The sequence below is a fragment of the Scatophagus argus genome, chromosome 4, assembly GCF_020382885.2.
Source record: "Scatophagus argus isolate fScaArg1 chromosome 4, fScaArg1.pri, whole genome shotgun sequence".
Lineage (NCBI taxonomy): Eukaryota > Metazoa > Chordata > Actinopteri > Scatophagidae > Scatophagus > Scatophagus argus.
In genome coordinates this window covers 21725149-21745477 of record NC_058496.1, presented here as the reverse complement: position 1 = coordinate 21745477, position 20329 = coordinate 21725149, and the positions used below count along the sequence as shown (strand labels likewise).

General features: G+C 40.9%; 1 protein-coding gene across 9 annotated transcripts in view; it reads left to right on the top strand.

The window, feature by feature from the left end:
* fbrsl1 (fibrosin-like 1) overlaps positions 1-20329 on the top strand; it is a 264778-nt gene that overhangs the window by 60385 nt on the left and 184064 nt on the right. For all 9 annotated transcript variants that reach the window (XM_046385770.1, XM_046385769.1, XM_046385771.1 and 6 more), the window contains exon 2: positions 12176-12400. In XM_046385770.1, coding sequence (XP_046241726.1) covers positions 12176-12400 — 225 coding nt within the window. The remainder of the gene's footprint in view (positions 1-12175; positions 12401-20329) is intronic.

The following is a 20329-nucleotide window of genomic DNA, read 5'->3' as shown; positions in this document are numbered from 1 at the left end:
ACTCAACAACTCAATATTTCAGCGTGTAAAAGGGCCAGTAATAAAAGTTTTTACTGCCCTGTCATGTCTGTCTTCAACTGACGAGAGAGACTGCTCAGATTTATGGCAGACAAGTTAGTCTCTTTTTCAGATTACACACTGAGAAAAGAGTTGTTTGTAAATGCATATTTGCTGAGGGTTTATTGCTGTTGGGATCCAAGAGAGGACTTTAAGTACAATATAATCCAGATAAAATTTTAAGTCATTTTGATACAACAGCAGATTCCAGAACCCTGAGAGAATTTGTGATTTGTGCATACAAAGTGTGTTTTGCTTTAGAAATACATGCCAAGACACAAGCTTTTAGTGGGAGAAAAAAGAGTGAAATTCATTGAATTTCCAACACTTAAGAATTTTTTGGTGAAATCAAGAGGTGAATTCCAAAGTCTCCTGGTCACAATACTGCCTGTTCAACCTACAGCCCTGATCTTTGAAATATTGAAGTTTCATGATGGGCCAGTTTAGAGAGTTAAAAGGTTTTGCATGGTGTTCACTGTATTATTTATAGCACTCACACGTGTTTTTGGATTTTCTCTGTGTTCCTTGAGGGCAGACATAGTTTTTTTTTTTTTTTTTTGACTGAGCAGAGGTTTACCCGAGTGTTAGGATGGGAAAACCCTGCAACTGAACTTTGTGCTGTTGCCTATGTGTGTATAGGTCCAGGCACATTCATCATCCCCAGGCCTAGAAAAAAAATAAAGGTATTGCTTTTTTGAGGTGTGTTGCTCTGACTGCAGTGATTTAAGGCTTCAGGCAGATCTGAGCTTTCTCCTCCCATGTCACTTGTCTGCATCTGGGATTCCTCCGCCATGTCAGCCTCCTGCTGTGTGAACCAAGTCGACTCCTCACACCGGTTCAGCTTGCAGCAGGACGCGCTCAGAAATTCGGTTGACATCAAAACACTCGTGCCATCTTTTGCGTTAGTGGTGGGAAGGAAACTCGTTTTTATAATTTGAATTTTGATCTGGCTCTGTAGTGAAAAAACAGAGAGAACGCTTGGCAAATTGTGAGCGTTCAGTACAGCAAATCGAAGAATGTGTTTGTTGCTAGTCAAGCTTGTCATTTATTGTTCAGATGAGGCTTTCCATTAACACCCCTGGTGTGTTTTTAGCAGCTTTACCCATGAAAAACATACTCACCAGTGGGTGCGGAAATATGCCGAGCTGATTTTTTTGACAGTGTGAGACCAGCCCTACACATTCATAGGAGTTTATTTGTTATTCTGCTCCGCCAGTGGGAATAGCTGTTGCCGAGGCAACATTTCCTCTGTGTGTGTGTGGATCGGAGAACTCTGAGGAATGACACCCGACTGTATTTTGGGCTGCACTGTGTGGGCTGAGCAGTAGAAAGTAGGGAGCTTCCTGTGACAATCGGTGGGAGGTTCGCAGGACATACTGGTCTCCATTGAAAGCCTATTTCCTTTCAGACAGTCCACTTAATAGTCAGGAGAGAAATCTGTGGGAGGTGAGACCTGTGATATCCGGTGATCTCAACTTTAAGGCACAACAATCAGACATTATGTTGTAAGATAATGTGTCAGTGCTACTTGACACTTGAGAAGATGTGAAGGGCTAATTCAGTAAGACACTTCACAAACTGAAAATGTGCATTTTTCATTGGAAGTAAGTGTAAATGTTGATGTTTTGGAGGCTGACACCCCCAGCTGATCAGATCAGAAGCTTGCAGAAATCAATCCAGCCAGTTGTGGGGGACCATAAAGAAACAGAGGCCACAGGTGCATGCTGGGATGACAGTTGAATGAGAGATGTATCAGCTGCAGCAGCAAAGTGATCAGCAGTAGAGAGCGAGTAAATGAGACTGACAGCTGAAATAAACTGCTCAACCAGTGGCCAGCACGTCAACCGATACAGAGCAGAAGACCGCTTGAATGTTTGCTTTGAAAATACCGATGAACACATTATTTTTGACTCACTGCCCTGAGCGTCCACCCCAAAAAACATCAACTAAATTATGGACCAATGATCAATTTGCTTGGCTGTGCCTCTGCATTAGTGCTATAACTAGAGCTATTAACTGTGATGCATAACAAGCACTTCATGACAGAATCCCTGAAAAATACATTTCGAACACTGAATAGGCAACAAGTATATTCCACTAAATTGGCTATTAGTAGTCACAGTGAATAGCTTCTCTATTATATTACTCTCATGTAGTTCTGAAATGAGAAAAGTAATGATGACTTAAAAACTCGAGTCTTCTAGTGCAGTGAAAGAAAGAAAAAAAGTTTGAACACACTGCCTGTCTGTGAAAATGTGATGGTGTGAGTCCTAATTGGACCTTGCTTATCTCACGTGTCATTTATTCCTGCAGTGTGGCGTGTGTGTCTCTTGTCTCTCGTGTGTTCCTCAGAGCTGTTAAACAGATTTAAAGCTGTTTATTGTTGTGCAGCACCGCCCTGTTATCACGGCATTCCCTCCATTCTTCTCCCCTCGGCACCCGCTAGCCAGATGGTGTCACTCCAGGAGCTAATTCAGCCCTCGCACATGTGTGCAACACAAACACTCACAATCACACAAACACACTCACAAACATACACAAATTACTGCACATTTACACATAGTCTGACTGCAGTATGCTTTGCTGTACATGAAATAGCTGTGTACACACAACCACAAGAGCATAAACAACCACATACACAGTTGCTGTTATACTTAAGTTGGATACAGTCATGCATTTATTCACTGATTTACACTTCACAGGGAAGGGTCATGCATATAGAGCGCATGTTTATCCACACAAACAAGCAGCAGGTTACACATCCATAAGAACACTTAAAGGGTCATAAAGCCTGCAGTTTCATTCCGCTAGCTTAAAAATACTACCAAGTGGAGAGCAATAAACGAGGGGGAAGAGCCTTAAAGAGAGAGGGGAGGGACGCCTAGCATCACCTGCACTCACTCATTACAGCAGTGCTGCCAGGTTAATTGAAAATCTGCAGACCAACAGCCAGTAGAAAACCATCCAACAGGCTCCAAAAACAGCCAGATGCCTGAGATCCCTCTTGTTGCTGCTCGCCTGCAGACTTTCCGTTTCCTTTTCCAGTGCCGAGTCCGCCCGATATTAATTAATATCTACCCAAATGCTTGAATATTCCAGCGACCTCTGTTGGCTGCCACAGATTAAGCACTATGATGTCTTTAGCTTTGTCTTTAAAATAGCTCATTCCAGCTGTCAAGCAGGACTGGAAGCCCTAATGTCACAACAGAACTGAGTGATACAAACTCATTTTATGTTTAAACGTTTTACCCACTAGACTCATTTTTTAGTGTCTCATGGCTCTAAATGATATGATTGTGAGTTTTTACACATAAATATTAGTCTGTGTTGCAACCTTGGTGGCAATTTTGGAGGCTATGATGCCCACTCACGCTAAACTCAGGCTTACTATTTCCATTAAGTAATAAAGCAGGTAGAAGGTACCTTTTGATGTTTCCACTCTATTGTGCGTCAGTGGGGCCTGTACAGCACACGTTAGACTTGTAACATTCAGTTGTCATCTTCTTCTTCTTCTCTGTTGTTTCATCCATGACTATGATTCTGACACATAGTGGGAGAGGAGGACGTATTCGCTGAGAGGTGTAAAACTACTGGGAAGAGATACTATACTTAGTCAGACTGAGTCATGCCATGTACAAAAGTGTCTGCAAATTTTATTCATCTTTTGAAGCTAGCAGGGAATACAGTTTCACAGTTAATACATTTTCGTTAAGTCTTCTTTGTGGTTTTTAATAGCAGTCTTCCTGCACTAACACTACTTAGTCGCTAACTTTGTCTGCGAGGATGTTAGTTTGCAAAGACTTCATCCAGTCAGAAGCAAATTGGAAATTTTTTATCTTGAATGGTTTCATGGTTCTTTATTGACAGGCAGCAATAATTAGAGGAAAACATTAATTAAAATTAATTGAATTCATTAAAAGTAGATACATCTTTTGTTTTAATTATTATTATGACAAACCAGAGTCTACAGAAAGTGTGTTCTTTAAACAAGTGTCACTGCTTTCAAGTTGATGCTTTTCCACAGAAATCATCCTGACACTTTTTCTGACATGATTCATTTTCGGTATTATGTACACTGCTGCAAAACAGTAAAAGCAAACGCAGCCACGCAGTGAACAACACTGTGTGAAGCAGAAAGAGAAGGAAGTGACAAAGTGAGAGAGGAGTCCTGCTGGCAGGTTGGCTCCTGTTAGCTGGGCGAGTGTAGCAGCAACCTGACCTGCCAGGGATTAACACCTCACATCTCCTGTTCATTCCTCTGCTCTCCCATAACACACCGCATACAGCAAACCCCCTCCAAAAAACTAGCTTATGCGCTCACAAAGGATTAGACCTTGTAACTGTGAAGTCAAATGAACAGGAAAAATACACCGCATTGATTAACAAAAGGTGAAAAGGATGCGGTTCATTTAATCCTTGTGCTGGCAAATTACGCAACATTGATCACTGTAGAAATGTGTGCTTTCTCTTGTTCACTGCCTGATAAGCTTCTTGGCACACAATGCGCTCTTTTTCCTCTGTTCGAGGCAGCAGCCCTCTGATTATATGCTTTGAGAGAAGCAGGGAGGTTTGGTAAATGAGTATGCTCTAAGTTAATCAAAGGTGTGTTTGATGTAGCTGATAGCAGCTTTAGATGGAATGTGTATGCTCTGCTGTCTCTGGAGCTTCACATGCGCAGTACCATAAAAGCTTGCGAGCGCTACATGATTAAATCAATCCAGTCTAAATCATGACAAGTCAGAGTGATTCATCTGACATGCCAACAGCTGAAGTAATGCGTACAGAATCAGTCCAGCAACTGGGCAATAAATCTACACGGGTGCACCTCAGCCAGCTTAAAAGGAGCTAAACACTGCAGAAGTGGTGCATCAAATGACTGCGCTCTGCTGCTACATATTAGATCATATGGAAAGATGAAAGAGGTGAACTTATTGTTTGAATACTGAGTTATTAACAGATGCTAAATGCAACTCAACAACACAGTGCAGCTGAGCCTTCCAATGGTAACGACTAACTGGACATTCGCCTTTGGTGATGAGCTTTGTGACGCCCATGTCTCAAAATTTGAATGTGACCAACTAGGACGTGCTGCAGATGCATACACTTTAATGACTGAGAAATGTGATGCTGATAAGTCATCATACTACTATAAAATCTGCTGAATAGGTTCATCTTCAAACAATACAAGAAATGACATTTTTAAAGCCTTTAACATTTTAAATTCCTTCCTTGAACAACATAAAAGCTACATCCAATACAATTATGCCATTATTTCCTTTAATGTGACGTAAATTGTGATTATCGTGAGTACTGGAGCAGGGCATTAATTAATGATAATGTTGCAATACAATCAGTTATGGAGGAGACAGATTTGATGAGGCGGGCAGAGATGTGCGAGCACTATTCTTTGAACTTTCTGGAACTAGCTGTTAGCACAGCATGAGGTCACTGTTGAAGAATGATTTCTCCAGGAAATATTTATTTGGAGTAGTTAAAGGAACTGCATGTGTCCTTGAAGTATAGTCAACATAATGCATGTATTTCATTGCACATGAAGCATGTTCCAAGCGGTCCATTGTTTATATCCATTTTGTTTCCACTTCATTGTTTAATCTTCACAAAATAAAATGTAGCTAACTGGAACCTGAACTTGATTTTGTTAAAAAGTCCCTTTTTTCCCTTCATAGATATCCAGGCTTTGTCCTTGTAGCACCAAATGCACTGTCATTGAAACTTGAAATGCAGTTTTGAAGTATTTAATTGACAGTTATACTATAGCTCTGTTGCTGAGCAGGAGATATTTCTGCACTTGTGAATTTTTAAGAGAGCCCTGTAATCTGCCACTGTCTTATGTCAAGAGGGGAGTGTACCCTGCCAAACTCTCTGTGTCTAAATAATTACTGGGCTCAGAAAGAGGAGAGTGCAGTGGAGAAAGCGTGATGATGTGCATTAGACGTCACCATCTCTCTTTATCTCCCTCTGTCTTTACACACCATGTCTATTTTTCTGCACTCCAGGATCCATGTGTGAGACTCCTTTGCCTTCTGGTTTATGCATGCCTCGTGACGACCCCCCTTTGCCCTTTGCAAGCAACTTCAGGGTTGCTGACATTCCTTTGAGCAGAATGCATAAACCTTCCTTTGGGAGCTGAATGTGCTTCCACAGTGAATCTCAAGGCCCCAGCATAACCACGCAAATCCAAGCACTTTATTGTTGCCGGCATGGAAACCTGTGTTGGATTTTATGCACTCATGCTCTCTCTCTCTTACATGCACACACACACACACACACTCACACACATGCACTCCAGTCCCCATGCAGCCTGGAACAGCAACAAAGCTCTCCCATACTGTTGCCAGGGTAACATGGTCGGGTCAATCTCTCTTGTTCCAGGCTGTGCCCCCCCACACCCTCTTACTCACTTGCACTATCTGTGTATCTCTGTCCATCTTCCATGTTCTCTCCCTTTTCCTTCTTCTCTGCCCCCCAAAAGCTCATCATGTTACCACTTCCTCTTCATAGTCACTGTCACATTTAGGCCCCAGGCTAAACAGGATGAAATGAAAGACACTGTCCACTCTGACCACTTTGTCTAATGAGGATCTGTGGAAATGAACGGCATGAATGTATGGACCAAAAACAGAAAGACACCTGGGAAATGTGAAAGAGAGGTTGAAAGTTTTTTTGTTTGGTTTGGTTTTGTTTTGTTTTGTTGCTCTGAGGTTGCACTGAAAGCTAAGAGATAACATCATGCATTTTCCATTTAAATGGCCTATTCCTTCACTAAGTGTTGACTGAATACACATTTGCCATTTTTACTACATTATTTGCATCAGTATTTTACCCTTTTCATGTGTAAATGGGTTTTTAATAATACAGCGCGTGATAAGCCTGCTCCATTGTGAGCAGAAATAATTGAGTAACCGTTTTATAAAGAAAAAACCCACTTCAGGCCATTGGCATATGGAAATTATATCACAACTAAGCTGTTGCTGGCAGACACACAGTGATGGATTACCTTCTTCTCCTGCAGCTATTATAGATCTACTGTCAGAGACGTGGACTGTGAGTAAATGGAAATGACACAGATAGACAATTGAAATCTGTTTATTACTGATAGAACACAGCAGACATGATGAGACAGCAATGAGAACAGGTGCAAATGTGCTAAACAAAGTCTAATTGCTCAGTGAGCTTAGATGTTAAAATTAACAGTAGCCGATATCCTGGAACATACTCAGTAAATTGAAAAGCTTGACACACTTTTACTCGATGGCCCACATCTGTTTTGCTCACATACGTACTCTGCGTTGCATTTTATCTCTTAGACTGGTATGAGCTGTACATGCCACCAGTCATTTGTCTTGAGATTTAAACATGGGGTCGCAGAAGGATAGCAAATTTAACAATTTAGTATTATCCTGAAATTATTAAAAAAGTGAACACTTCACTGAAACATGAGAGGAATAAAATGCTCAGTAAAACCCATATGAAAGCCCTTAGAGGTAACGTGCCTTCACATTTCAGGTTCAAACAGTGTAATACTGTAAACGGACCTTAATGTGTGTGACACACAGGGACTCATGTTGAGTATTGGGAACTCTTGGGTATTTGAGAGTTTTTACACTGAAGTCTTTAAAATATGTCGACATAACTCTTTCAGAGTGGCAGCTGCACCCAGTGCTGCCCTGGAGGCTCCACTACAAACCTGTCAGTGTACATAAGTCACACACAGCTGATTGTTATACAGTTACCTCCGGGCCACATTTATGACACACCTAACACTTATGCTTTATTTAACAGTTTAAAAAAACTGGAGGAGAAAGTGGTGACCAAAATCTGACAACCAATTATAGTTCATTACATACCCAGATTACAATACATATCACGATGTAGCATATTTCCTGTAAGTTTAGTGAATAAATGGTTTATTTAAAATGACCACATGGAAAGGTTTATTTCTTGTTTTGAATTATCTATTCAACAAATAAAAGGTGCTGGTGGATGTCAGACTATTCAAAAGGCAAACCAAGTCGATGCATCAGAAGAAGCACCTCTTTTAGCTTTGAGCTCCTTGTCTTGTCTTGTCTGGTTGGCGTCACCTCTGCACTCCGTGGACTTTAACAACCATACCCAAATGTCTGGTTGTATGGCACTGTCTTGTGCTTAACTGTGTATATACTTTGAACATCTGTGCATATTATTTATTTATTTATTTATTTTTCTATTTTTTTCACTCTATATTTCTATTTTTATTCTTCTCTATCCTTGAGTGATTCTCCTCTTTGGAGTTACCCTGCTGTTCTTGTGTTTCCTTCATGCATTTTTCTTGCCTGAATCCGTGCTGTGTAGATCAACTAAAGTGTGGTCCAAGAAACAAAAAATATTGCTTTTACGACACAACCAGATAAACAGAGAGAATTTTCCCCTAACCCCTTAAGAATTTGTGCACATCATTATTTTGAAAGGTGAAGGACTACAACAGTGTATTGTTGACTTCACCAAATTTGCAATGAGAGGTTTGAAACCACAAACATAACAAGTGAATACATGTGTTCATATCAAGACCTTAGCTTTAACTGCTAAAATACAGCTTATAATTGGAAATATGCAGAAAAAAAAAGCAAAAAGTGGTGAGCTTTATTTAAAAAGATATATATTTATATATTTTCTCAGCTTCATTGGTTGTCAGACCACTTTGTCCTCGTAACAGCTCTTTAAAGATGGCTCTCCAGGTAATGAATTGCATGACAAGCGGCCTGCTAATACCGTCTGGTCCCTCATGAGAAATTAATGTGTTGCTTTGTGAGGTGAGAAGGGCTGCTTTGAGCTGATGGTGTCAGTGTGATGACATTAAATCCTTCTACCTGAGTTGAGCTAAAGACATATTACAAAATTTATTGTTGTCTTTGCAAGCTACATTCTGAGCTTAGTACATTGGCCTTAAACTGTCTGGAATACCAATATGTATGACATCTTTGCTCTTAAATTTTGTTTCAGAGGGCTTAATGTGTAGCCATTGTATGCTGTGTTAAGTATGCTGCAGAGCACAGAAGTAATTGTTTTTCCTTTCACAGTCTTAGTTCCCAGTTTTATTAAGTGTTAAAGTATTTTTTCCTCCAAACTTGAGAGAGAAAAAAAATCTTCAAACTAGACACACTGCATGTCTTTTCATACAGCTTCTCCTAGACTGGGAGTTGTACCAGCAAGTACAAAAACTGATTCAGCTACAAATGTGTTCAGTTTAACACAGAATAATTTATGCACAGACTCCTGCTCTGGAGGTGTTTGTGGATGTTTTTAGCATCATTGTTCTCTCTGATTAGTTTTTAGGTAAAATTTCTCTGGAATTTGCTTTTATCAGTGAAATCTTGCCCCTTTCCAAGGCCAGTTTTGTTCATTCCCTGACACACGAACACCTATCGTCATAGAAGGTGTCATTCATTAGCAGTTATGGGGACAGTGCGCTAGCCATCTGCTAACCTCCCACCCTTGGAGCCAATAATTTGATTATTCATATGTAGCACTGAGCTGACTCCAGTCAGGCTGTGAACAGATGTTGAAACGTGAACTAGCAACCTTCGGCCTCGAACTCCACGCAACTTCAAGCAGCGGTGTGTCATCCTGTGCCAGTCGTACACGTGGTGATCTCCGCCGACAGGCTTTACCAAGCAACAGCAAGTCACCATCTCCACTCGGGCCTGAGGAAGTCACAGGAAATAACAGGCAGCAGAAGCCCAGGAGGAGGATACAATTCAATCACTAGACACACAAGCAGTCTGGCAGCAGTGTTTTACACAGACTGGCAGATGTGCATGTGCATCAGGTTGTGTGCCTCTTTGCCTGCACTGACAGTGCATCTCGATTTGACCTCAGCTCTGTTATTAATGCTGTGTTCATGTTGTGTCATATAAGAAGATGGATGGAAGGTAGCACTGAGAAAGATTCCCATGTTTGTGACTTTAAAGCTTTTACATCAGTGGACCAGTCAAGACTGTGGCAGCCAGTCATATTGTAAACACCACCAAAACAGAAAGAGAATCAGAAATGTTACTTCCAATTCCCGAACACACATTCAGCTGAGAAGCAGCCATGCCACACGTTTCCAGGCATGATTTTAAAGTGGTGTAGTGGTGTTCTGTCAGCTCATACGTACAGGTTATATTGTTGGGTTGGTAGTGCACTGAAACTGATTGGACTCATGATTGACTGAACTGTTTCTCTCAGGGCTGACCCCATTATTAGTAATCCAGAAGACCGATATTTGGAACTGATATCCATAGTAAAAATGTTTCTTAGGTTAACCAGTTATGGAATGCAATCAAGTACACTTTACTTAAGTGCTGTATAATACAATTTTGAGGTACTTGCACTTTAGTATTTCAGCTACTTTATACTACTCCACTACATTCTGGAGGTAAACATTTTATTTTTTACTCTATTGTGTTTAAATTACTAGTTACTTTGCAGACACAGATTATGCAGAGTGAATCTTACTGGTAACATGAAACCAATCAGCGTTGTGACACCACACAGTGGTGACTGCAGACAGAGAGAGATGACTGCATCAGAGACAAAGTAGCCAGTTCAAACTTTATTTAACCACAATCGGACAAAAAACAACAACAAAAAAAACACCAATACTGATATATTGGACTGATAATCACTGATAATCTAGGCCTAGTTTGGACTTAGAGTGTAGTGACATGCTAGAGTCACCATCCTCCTTCCCATCCTTACTTATTAAAAAACAACACCTGCACAAAGAAATTCTGTTGCTAAAGAACTGAACTATTAAGATGACAAAATGTTTACTAACAAAACACTCCATCAATGCCCACTAAGAGTGTAATCTGAACACTGAATGAGTAATTGCAGAGTTTGAGTTTGAAAATCATTCAGCCATCCATTAATGTTTCATTACATTCAGCGACAAGTGATATTTGGCATAAGTGATATTTTGCTTTTTCAGGCACTTTTGTGTTATTTAGTAAGTGGAAGGATATAAATTATTGGATCATTGTTGCAGGTCAGAAACTGGTTATTATGGTCACTCTAATATGACATGGACACTGCATTAGGCTGCTTGTTGTTCTTGAAATCTTTAACTGTTTTATTTTTTGTACCACACTGATAATACCAGCTCGGTCATATGACAGCAGCTTGAATGAAGCACACAGCAGTTACAAATACTCGTAGGTCAGGAGGTGGAGGAGGGGGATCCCAGGCAGTACCAGCTGCAGTTTGAATACCAGTAAACAATCCCCAGTTCCATACAGGCCTTAACCGAAGCATGAAAGGAATGATTCGTGAAAGAGGGAAATTGCTTGGTCATAGTGTAAGTGTAGAGCAGCTACATTTTCTCCAGTGTCTGTAAAAGCAGCACTTCATATCATAAGCTCATTATATCTGAGCCATAAAGTGATTATGGGCTTCAGTAAGGCATTGTTCTGCTGTTGACAGGATTAAAGATGACTTTAGAAGGGGGGGGCGGGGACGGAGGAGCGTCATTGCTCTTTGCTCGAGTGTTTGCTTGCTTTGTTTAAGCCAGCAGTGAAAGGGGCTGTTCTCTTGACTGTTTGCCAGCTGTGTCACACCCTCCCTCCATTCTTTTACACATCCATCTCCCGCCACTCTGTCTAGCCATCTAGATATCTGTCTGCTTTGTTTTTGTTCGAGGGCTTTAAGTGCACTTTTTCATAGACTCGTCATCAGCTGGCGTGGAGATTGTTTCAAGGATTTTAAAAGAATCCCTGAGACACTAAAAGTAGTAACTCTTTTCTGTCAGTCTGACACTGGGTAGTGCCTGTGTCACTGAATTATTCCTATGAAATGTAATATTTGTTTATTTAACAATGAGTGGATACAATGCCTGTGTGCGACAGGTCACCTGAATCATCGTCTGCCATTGCCTTGGAGACTTTTGATCATTTAGTTTTATTTATTATTGACATTATATCATCAAGGGCTACATTAGCAGTGGTTTATTCATGTCCACATTGACCCCCCCCACTGCACATATTATCTGAGTGCTTCTCTCCGTGTACATCCTCCATGCACACACACATTGTCATTTTTCAGTCTAGCCTTCTCATGCACGTTCTTCTCCTCCCTGCAGAAGAAGACAGGAGTTGTGAAGGCACAGGAGAAGAAGGAGCGGTGGAAGGAGAAAAAGGTGGCGAAGCGTCAGAAGAAGGAAGACGAGGAGGTGGAGGAGGAAGAGGAGAATGTCCAGCCAGTGGTGGATCCCCTGGAGAATGGCTTCCTTCATCATGCCCAGCGGGAACAGGAGAGGATGAACGAGAGGCTGCTGAAGAAGACTTACTCTAAGAAGAACAAAATGGTCAGTGTGTTGCTTTATTTTTCTTTGAGTAGCTTGTTTTAATTAATGTTAGAAATTGACAGTGAAAGAGATGTCTGCTGTGTTGTCTTTTGCCTTGGAGGCAGAGGAGCCAATTGACCAGTGCTTAATTAGCATCTGATTCCAATTATCTGTTATGATTGGTCATTGCTATTATTGTCACAACTCTTCTTTAACTAAGCAGCAGGAGTCTTTTCATCAATCATGTCCACAATCAGCAGTGTGAACAGAGTCTGACACCCATGTGTGTCAGTAGTGACTTCATTCTTGTGTCAGCGGGGGATTTGTATCACACTGCTGAGGTTGTCTTCACTTCACTCTCTATTAAATACATCTCACTGTTCAGTACTGGATAAAATCATTTTCTTGGAATGCTGACTTCTCCTGTGAACAGCATCAGCTGAAGCTCACCGTGAGGAGGACATTTCGAGCAGTCTAAATCTGACTTCACAATCTGACTTGTCACAGTCTTCTTGGAAATAGTAATAGCGAGGTTTTGTCAAGAGGGCCTTTTGTAGTTACTAGTGATGTTTCTCACATTATGGCTGGTGGTGACTTTGACTTTGACACTAACTTGCTGCTGCTCAAAGAGAGTTTTTAATATTTTTTTGCATTTTAGGTTGTGCAGTAGTAGTGATGTTTAGCCCTCATGCTCCGGTGCTGATTTTGTATTAGTTATATTGTTTTCTCTCGCTCAACAAGGAGCTTTTCTTTACTAGATGTTTCCCATGGTGCTGCTGACTGCCACTGTGGTCTACAGTCATCATGCAGTTACTTTTTGATACTAGGTGGATGACTGTAGTTTACTTTCCCTTTGACTTTACTTGCAAATGCATTTGCTTGGGGGTGATTGCACCTAGATTGGCTGGTTCATGGACTATACTGTAAGGGCACTATGGGGTTTCTGTACTTTTTTGCTATCGTAGTGTTTTGTGTAGTTCAATGCCTGAGATGAAGTAGAGATTATCAGTCCAATAGTATTTGGAGCTCATTGAAGAGCAACATATGTGACCTGTATACATGAGCCACAGTGAGCCCTTGGTACTGCCAAGTGTTTGAGTTTTATAAGCAAACTGTTGGTATGCTGCCTTCAGGTGGGTGTTTTTCTGCCATCCTATTCTTGTTTTCCTTCTTGATTGCAGAAGTGGTTTTCTGTTTGTTTATGCGGGTAGAGGACTGCCAGCATCCCCAGCTTCGAGCACACTGCTGAGCCCACAGACTCCGAGTCTGTCCTAGTAAGATAGCCCATCTATGTGTTAACAGTTTGTTTAAATGGGCGGATGTTTTTATGCTCCTGTCCGAGGCCAAGATCCACCATAGAGCTGTTGAGGATAAGAGAGGAAATGTAGTCAGGAAGCCAAACTAAATAATGAGGCTGTGTAGCCTGGAGGCCTCCTCCACAGACAAAAATATCTCTCTTAGATAAGATTTCCTGAGGAAGTTAACATCGCTGAAAATGAGTTTGGCTGTGATATTTAGTTTGGTTAGAGACAGTTAGAAATTATGTATTTAGCGGATGCTCTTATCCAGAGTGCATGTGCAGTAGGCTGTAATTACTCGATCTGCATTCCAGTTCAGATAATAACTCCATTAAATGAGCAAACTGTTGGTATCGTGAAAATTGGAGCTGAACATCATGTTTTACACTAACTTCATCTGAAGATTTACTATTCATGCTCCCACGGAGATCAAGATTAGAGATTGTGAAAGCAGCTGAGAGCCCACAGGAAAACCAAAGATACATTTTTTCATTTTTTGCTTTTTTATGTGTACAACATAGTACCCATCAGCAGTGGGATTTTGTCCCAGGAATATAATAAGGAAATAAAGCATCTTAAAAAAGTTTTATTTCTAATTTAAAACATGTATCCTGTTCTCTGCTTCCCAAGTGAAGTTGCCGCATATTGAATACATAAACAAATACCACTACCTTCAGATTGTAGCCTATTTTGCCATCATAATCCAAAGCAAAAATATAAAGTTGATATATTTTGAAGAATGCAGAACAAAATGTTTTTTGCCCACCAAATTCTGAAATGACACATGAACTCCAGAAAACTACAGTTATGTGCTTTTTATATATCAGTGAACCACTGTAATGAAGGTCTTAGCTTAGAGCAGCTTAGAGGAACAAGTTGTTTGTAGCTTGTTGGACTGGTTAGGGCACATTGACCCAATGGATTGCTAAAACCCCCTAAAAAACACCTGAGTCCTGTGATCCGTAGATAACTGGAGATGTCTCTCATCCCAGATGGACTATAAAGCACTGCTGGTTACCTTTGCCTTAGTGGCTCCCTGTTGCTTTTCCAATCCCCTTTTGTCGTCTTGTATCAGTCGCTTACTTTAATCTCAGTGTCAGGCTGAAGCAAAGTGTAACAGTGTAGTTATCTGATAAATAGCAGCTAAAATATTTTTTTTTACCTGCCCTGGTGTTAAGCATTCTGCATGCTGGCAGTTAAAGCCTGCCTGTGACACATAACTAAACCTGCCTTGTTTTCCAGCTACATTGTTATTGTTTTGAGAATGAACAATTACAGCATGTTCACCCATTTCCACAGTGCAGCTGAAGCTGATGACATGAACACGTTGCATAACTAATTAATTATAGATAACAGCATGAAATATAAAGTAGTTGATCCACACCTTTAAATAAACATTTAGAAAGCTGAATGGATCCTCACTGCATTAGTTACAGTACAGTTGGTGTTTCTTCAGATCACACCTGCCCACTCCCACTGCTTTTTTTTAGTGTCACAACCCCCACACACTATCCCAAGCTTCTGTAATATGATTTAAAAATTGTCTCTATTGCTCTGACCTGTATCTATCAAGGAACCGTTGCCCTGTTTCCCAGCACAGCTTACAATGATCACAGCAGCAGTTAAAACTTCAAAGCTTCACTTTATTTTTATGATTCTGGAGGGACCATGCATGAGCAAGTGGTCGAAGAGTCAAGGAGAGAGCAATAGATTAGTTAGTCTTACTTTATCCTTAACCTCTGTGATGTTTTCATGCACTTGAAGAGTCTCTGATGGGATGTAAATGTATAGAAAACCAATCTGCTTTCAGATGGACGCAGCTTCAGTGACGAGCCCTTTGTGGATTTTATCTGCCACAGAAAACGTCCTTGGCAACAGCGCACACAGTTTCTGTCACAGTCATGTGGTTGTTTAGTGTTCACTGATCTCTTTGCTGGCAATCTAACATAACAATCCCATGTACACATTTGCTCTTACACTCGTCCGTGAGGGCGTACTGTAGATCCTTTTATCCTACAAGCACTGAGCAGATGGATGTGGACTTGCAAATAAAGACTTTTGTAGCCACTGTGGGAAAAGGGCAACACACAGCAGCCATCTGGGCATGTTAACAACACAAGATGAAAGCTCCTATTGATGAAATACACTGACAGGTGTGTATATTTTTAAGAGGGTCTTCTCCAAAACAGTCAGCTCAAGTGCACTTGTAACATCATCTACTTTGTTGTTCAGGCCGCCCTCCAAATAAAAGGAATTGTTGACAGGGAAAACTAAACTGTCCATATTTCCTTCTGTTCTACCATCTCTCCAGTCAGAGGAGGCATCCCTAGTGTATATGACACACCATGATGCACAGGTGAGGTGATTTGTTGGTCTCCTCGAGGCACCCTGGTGTGCCTGAGGCTCGCCAAAGGACAGGAGCTACGGTGTCAGAGTTTGTCACAGGGGTGCCGTGCTTGATCTAATTAGAGGACTCAACAGTACCTCAGGAATGGTTGAACACTGTGTGTGTGTGTGTGTGTGTGTGTGTGAGTACACCAAGGTCTTAGCTCTGTTTTCTTGTTCTCCTCTCAGTGACACTTGCTGAGAACCACCAATTGCACATGCTGTTTGGAGATTTTTGTGAAGGCCAGTACTTCAGACTGTTTGATTTGGATCCAACAATTTGTCCCACTTATTTGTGCCAAAAATGAAACTAAATCACAGTTACAGTACAGTTTATTTTCTGCACGATGGATCAAGAAACCTACAGCTGAAATTTATTCTCATGAGATTTGCTTAAATGTGCTAGTAACCCCTTAAACAATCAGTTGTTATCAACACACCTGATTGTCTGCCAAAATTCCACTGAAATTCATCACAAAATTAAAACCACAGTAAGTTAGCTACTTTACTCTTTGAGCTTCAACACCAGCACTTGATAAGTCCACACCTGTCTAGTTTAAACCATTATTGGACAAGAAAATTAGGTAAATATATCACTTTTGCGAACATTGTAGGTCATTATTATTTCTACTAAGCCTAATATGTCTAAATCAATACATCAGTTTGACATTTGTTGCTGTTTTTATCCACTGTTCCCTGCTGTAAGATACCCAGCAAGCACTAACACGACTTTGACCTTCAATATGCTTCAAATGGGGGTCATGAATAACACATAATGCTTACTCGCTCAAGCAGTACACTGATAGATACACATGCACATCTCATCACTATCCCTGTCCATTTGTACAGTGCCTTACCCTGTGCTGCACACGCACTGCACTGACAATGCCATATATGAAAGCAATTCTGGACACTTTCCCCTAAACCCCTCACCATCAGACAAGCCTGTGGATATGAAGCCAGCGTCCTGCATGCCCATGTCATACTGTAGCTGCCTCAGGATTGTTTCCCCTTCTTCATATCTAGGTTTGTTTGTAAGCAGTAAGCCAGCTGGAGACAGATCAGATTATGCAGGGCATTAACAGTACACTGGAACATAGTTCAGGGGCAGCCTAAGAGCAGTAGAAGCAAGAGCATCGCTGCCCATTGGCGGTGGGGCAGTGGTCATGGACGGGTGATCAGTATGACTGATAACGGTAGGCTGGCTGTTATCTGAGGAGCAGCGATGCTGAGCGGCAGCAGCTCAGCTCAGGAGACGCCTGGCAGACAGTTTCTTTCCTGGTTAACACTGCTGCTTCCAGCCCATTTGAACTGGAGATCAAGGTGAATCCTCTCCACCTGAGTCATTCAGGCCAAGTTGCTGAGCTGCGATTTAGTACAGCTGACTTGCTCTAAGTTTCGCTGCGGTCAGATTTAGCTTGATATATTGAATCAATGCAACATCAGTATCACTACTGATGCAATAAACAATGAAGTTGCTTATTTCAGCTACAGGACACCACACATTTCATTTACTGTAACTGAAATTTGTGACTTTTTCTCCCCGGCTGCTAACGAAATTATTGTTCCACTTATTCTCCTAAGGCTAACACCTTTAGCTCACTTAAAGATTATCTGCTTATAATGTTGTGGTTGATTAAGGAACTGAAATATCATCTACTGTTGCACTTATAATGAGATCAGCCCGAAAATGTGAGATCCTTGATGTAATTATGGGGTTGGAAAGCTTGTAAGTGGTAGCGTGATAGAAAAGGCCTTTACTCCTGTTACTCAGGTTAACACTGCAATTTAACAAAGAGCATTATTAGATGAGTGGATAATGAGGTATGCTGCAGAGGTGTCTGCAGGCGCATCGCATGCGAGTGTGTGTGTGTGTGTGTGTGTGTGTGTGTGCATACATGTGTTGGCAGACTAGAAAGACAAGAGACGAGTGGAGGAGCATGACTTGTAATAGACCTTGACAGATCAATTAGTTAGCTGCTTGTAACGTGAACATGTATGCATGATCACACAGCGGGTAATTGTCCTCAGCACATCAAAGACAAGTGAACAGATGAACACACTCGTGCCTGTGCACGAGAGAGATAAATAACAATATGAGGAGTTTCATTCAAAAAATGAGACATCTGATTGTTCGAAAATATACACACACCGTCAAACACATACGCACTCTCCCTGGAGATCTTAGTTTTCTTGCCGATGAGTTCCACACTGCTTTTTGAGTCTTTTTTATTACAAAATGGACTTTGTTGCAGTGAAACCCTTGATACTGTGCAGCATATTATTATTATTATTTAAAACCCAAAGGAAAAGCAAGGTGGACCGTAGAAACATTGACTACAGCTGGTGCAGGTTTTAATTGTAAATAGTAATTAATATTATGTTTTAGATATTTCAATTATAAAATACAAAGTGCTGGAATTTTTCATTTCTCTGTACCTCCTAATTTTAATATTATAATCATTTTTAATTGAGGGAAAGTCTATTCATGATGCAGCCTTTTTCCATAAAGTACTTTAGTGCCTTGTTAAAGGGCGCCACAGTAGCACTGGGGTATTACTTACATTGCAAAACTACTTCCCAGCTGTACTTGGGATTTGAACCAGTAACTTCACCCAGACCGTATTCTATTTCTAATCTGGTTCTTATTAAATGAGAGACGTCTGTATTCACATCCCTTAAAATAAATGGTAAAACTATAAATTATGCATGTTTGAAATGAGTAATTTAAGATTTCATTAACTTCAATACCAAGCAATTACAAGAACATTTGATGAGTCTTTAGCACAGCATATACCATAGTACCATGACATAAATTAAAAAATTAAAAAAATTATAAATATTTTCCCAGTAGAGAACAGTAAAGCCAGCACAGATCAGACAGAGAATGTTAATGCAGATGCATTATAGCAAAGAAGGCTTTTTTGCACAAAATGTGTTGGAAAAGAACTTGTTGAACACTTAAATGTGCAAACAGCAGTTTTTGTAATCTAGTTGTTGAGAGGCTCTGTTGAAAAACTCAAACCAAAAACCCAAGTGAAGTAAACTACTCATAAAGTTTAAGTGAACAATTGAAAAAAGGGAATTCTGCAAGTCAAATTCTGTGGCTAAAACTGTCACATATCAGATTTTTGGTAAAAAGGTCTTAACTGTTATTCACCATTCCCTGAGATGATTTTCCCAATATGAATAAATGTGCCTCTCTCTGTGTTTTTCAGTTTCCTAAATGTCGTCTATTTTTGCTCAGCAGACAGCCTGACCACAGTGAATTTAGTGTGAAGAGCCAAACTTGTCCCATTGGGTTTCCACTGGAGCTGGTGGTGTTGACTTTGCCTGGCATGCCAGGGGAAAGCTGGGAACAGCCCCACCGGTGTTGAAAAGGAGGTTGGGGAAGGCGTAGAAGGATTTCATGTCCACTGCTCCAGTCTCAAGGGACGGTTTGGACTTGAACTGGGTCCCAGTCTGAAGTAGCTCCAGATGTCGAGACTTAGAGAGTTGGTAAACTCAGAGGTGGCAGATACTCCTGTTAAATTATGACTGGATCGTCAAAATGGCTACAGGCTCCATAGATGAACAGACTGATATGCTAATTAAAAAAAAAAAAAAAGGAAAACAGAATTCAGTGAGAACATCAGTAAAATTACCTCCAGAAATATTTAGCTCTCTCAAGATCCATCATATCTCCACCCGATAGCTGCAGGCATCTGCAGCCTCCCAGCCCCTGAGACAAGCAGAGAGAGACCGAAATAGAACTGAAAATAAGGCAAAGAGAATGACAAAGAACGGCCTAACCCAGACAACCCCTGTGCCCGCTGTGCTTAGCCAGGTGAATATTGCATGGGACAGTGCACAGTGATTAATGTCAGGCCATGTAAGGTGCTTGGCCGAGCTGCTGTCCTGCAGGTCCATACGCACACATACACATCCCATCACTTTTAACAAGCCATAGTCATTGAGATACAGCAGGACTACTTCAGAGCAACCACTCTGGGGACAATTAGGTCTGGGAACATTAAATTAGCAGGGATCTAAAGTCATGCTCTGTTGGAGCTGGTGCTATTGCATGCTGGGATTGGACGAGGCAACGGTGGCAAGGAGAACCTCCTCCTGGATATGCTGCGTCTGTCTATCTGACATTGCTGTACGAGGTAAGAGTATTATTTTAGAGCAATTTTTAATTTTGAAGCTACATTGGGGTGCAGATTTTTTTTCAATGCCGTCATTAAGTTTTACACTCAGGAGGAAAGTGTTAGCCATAATAAATTTG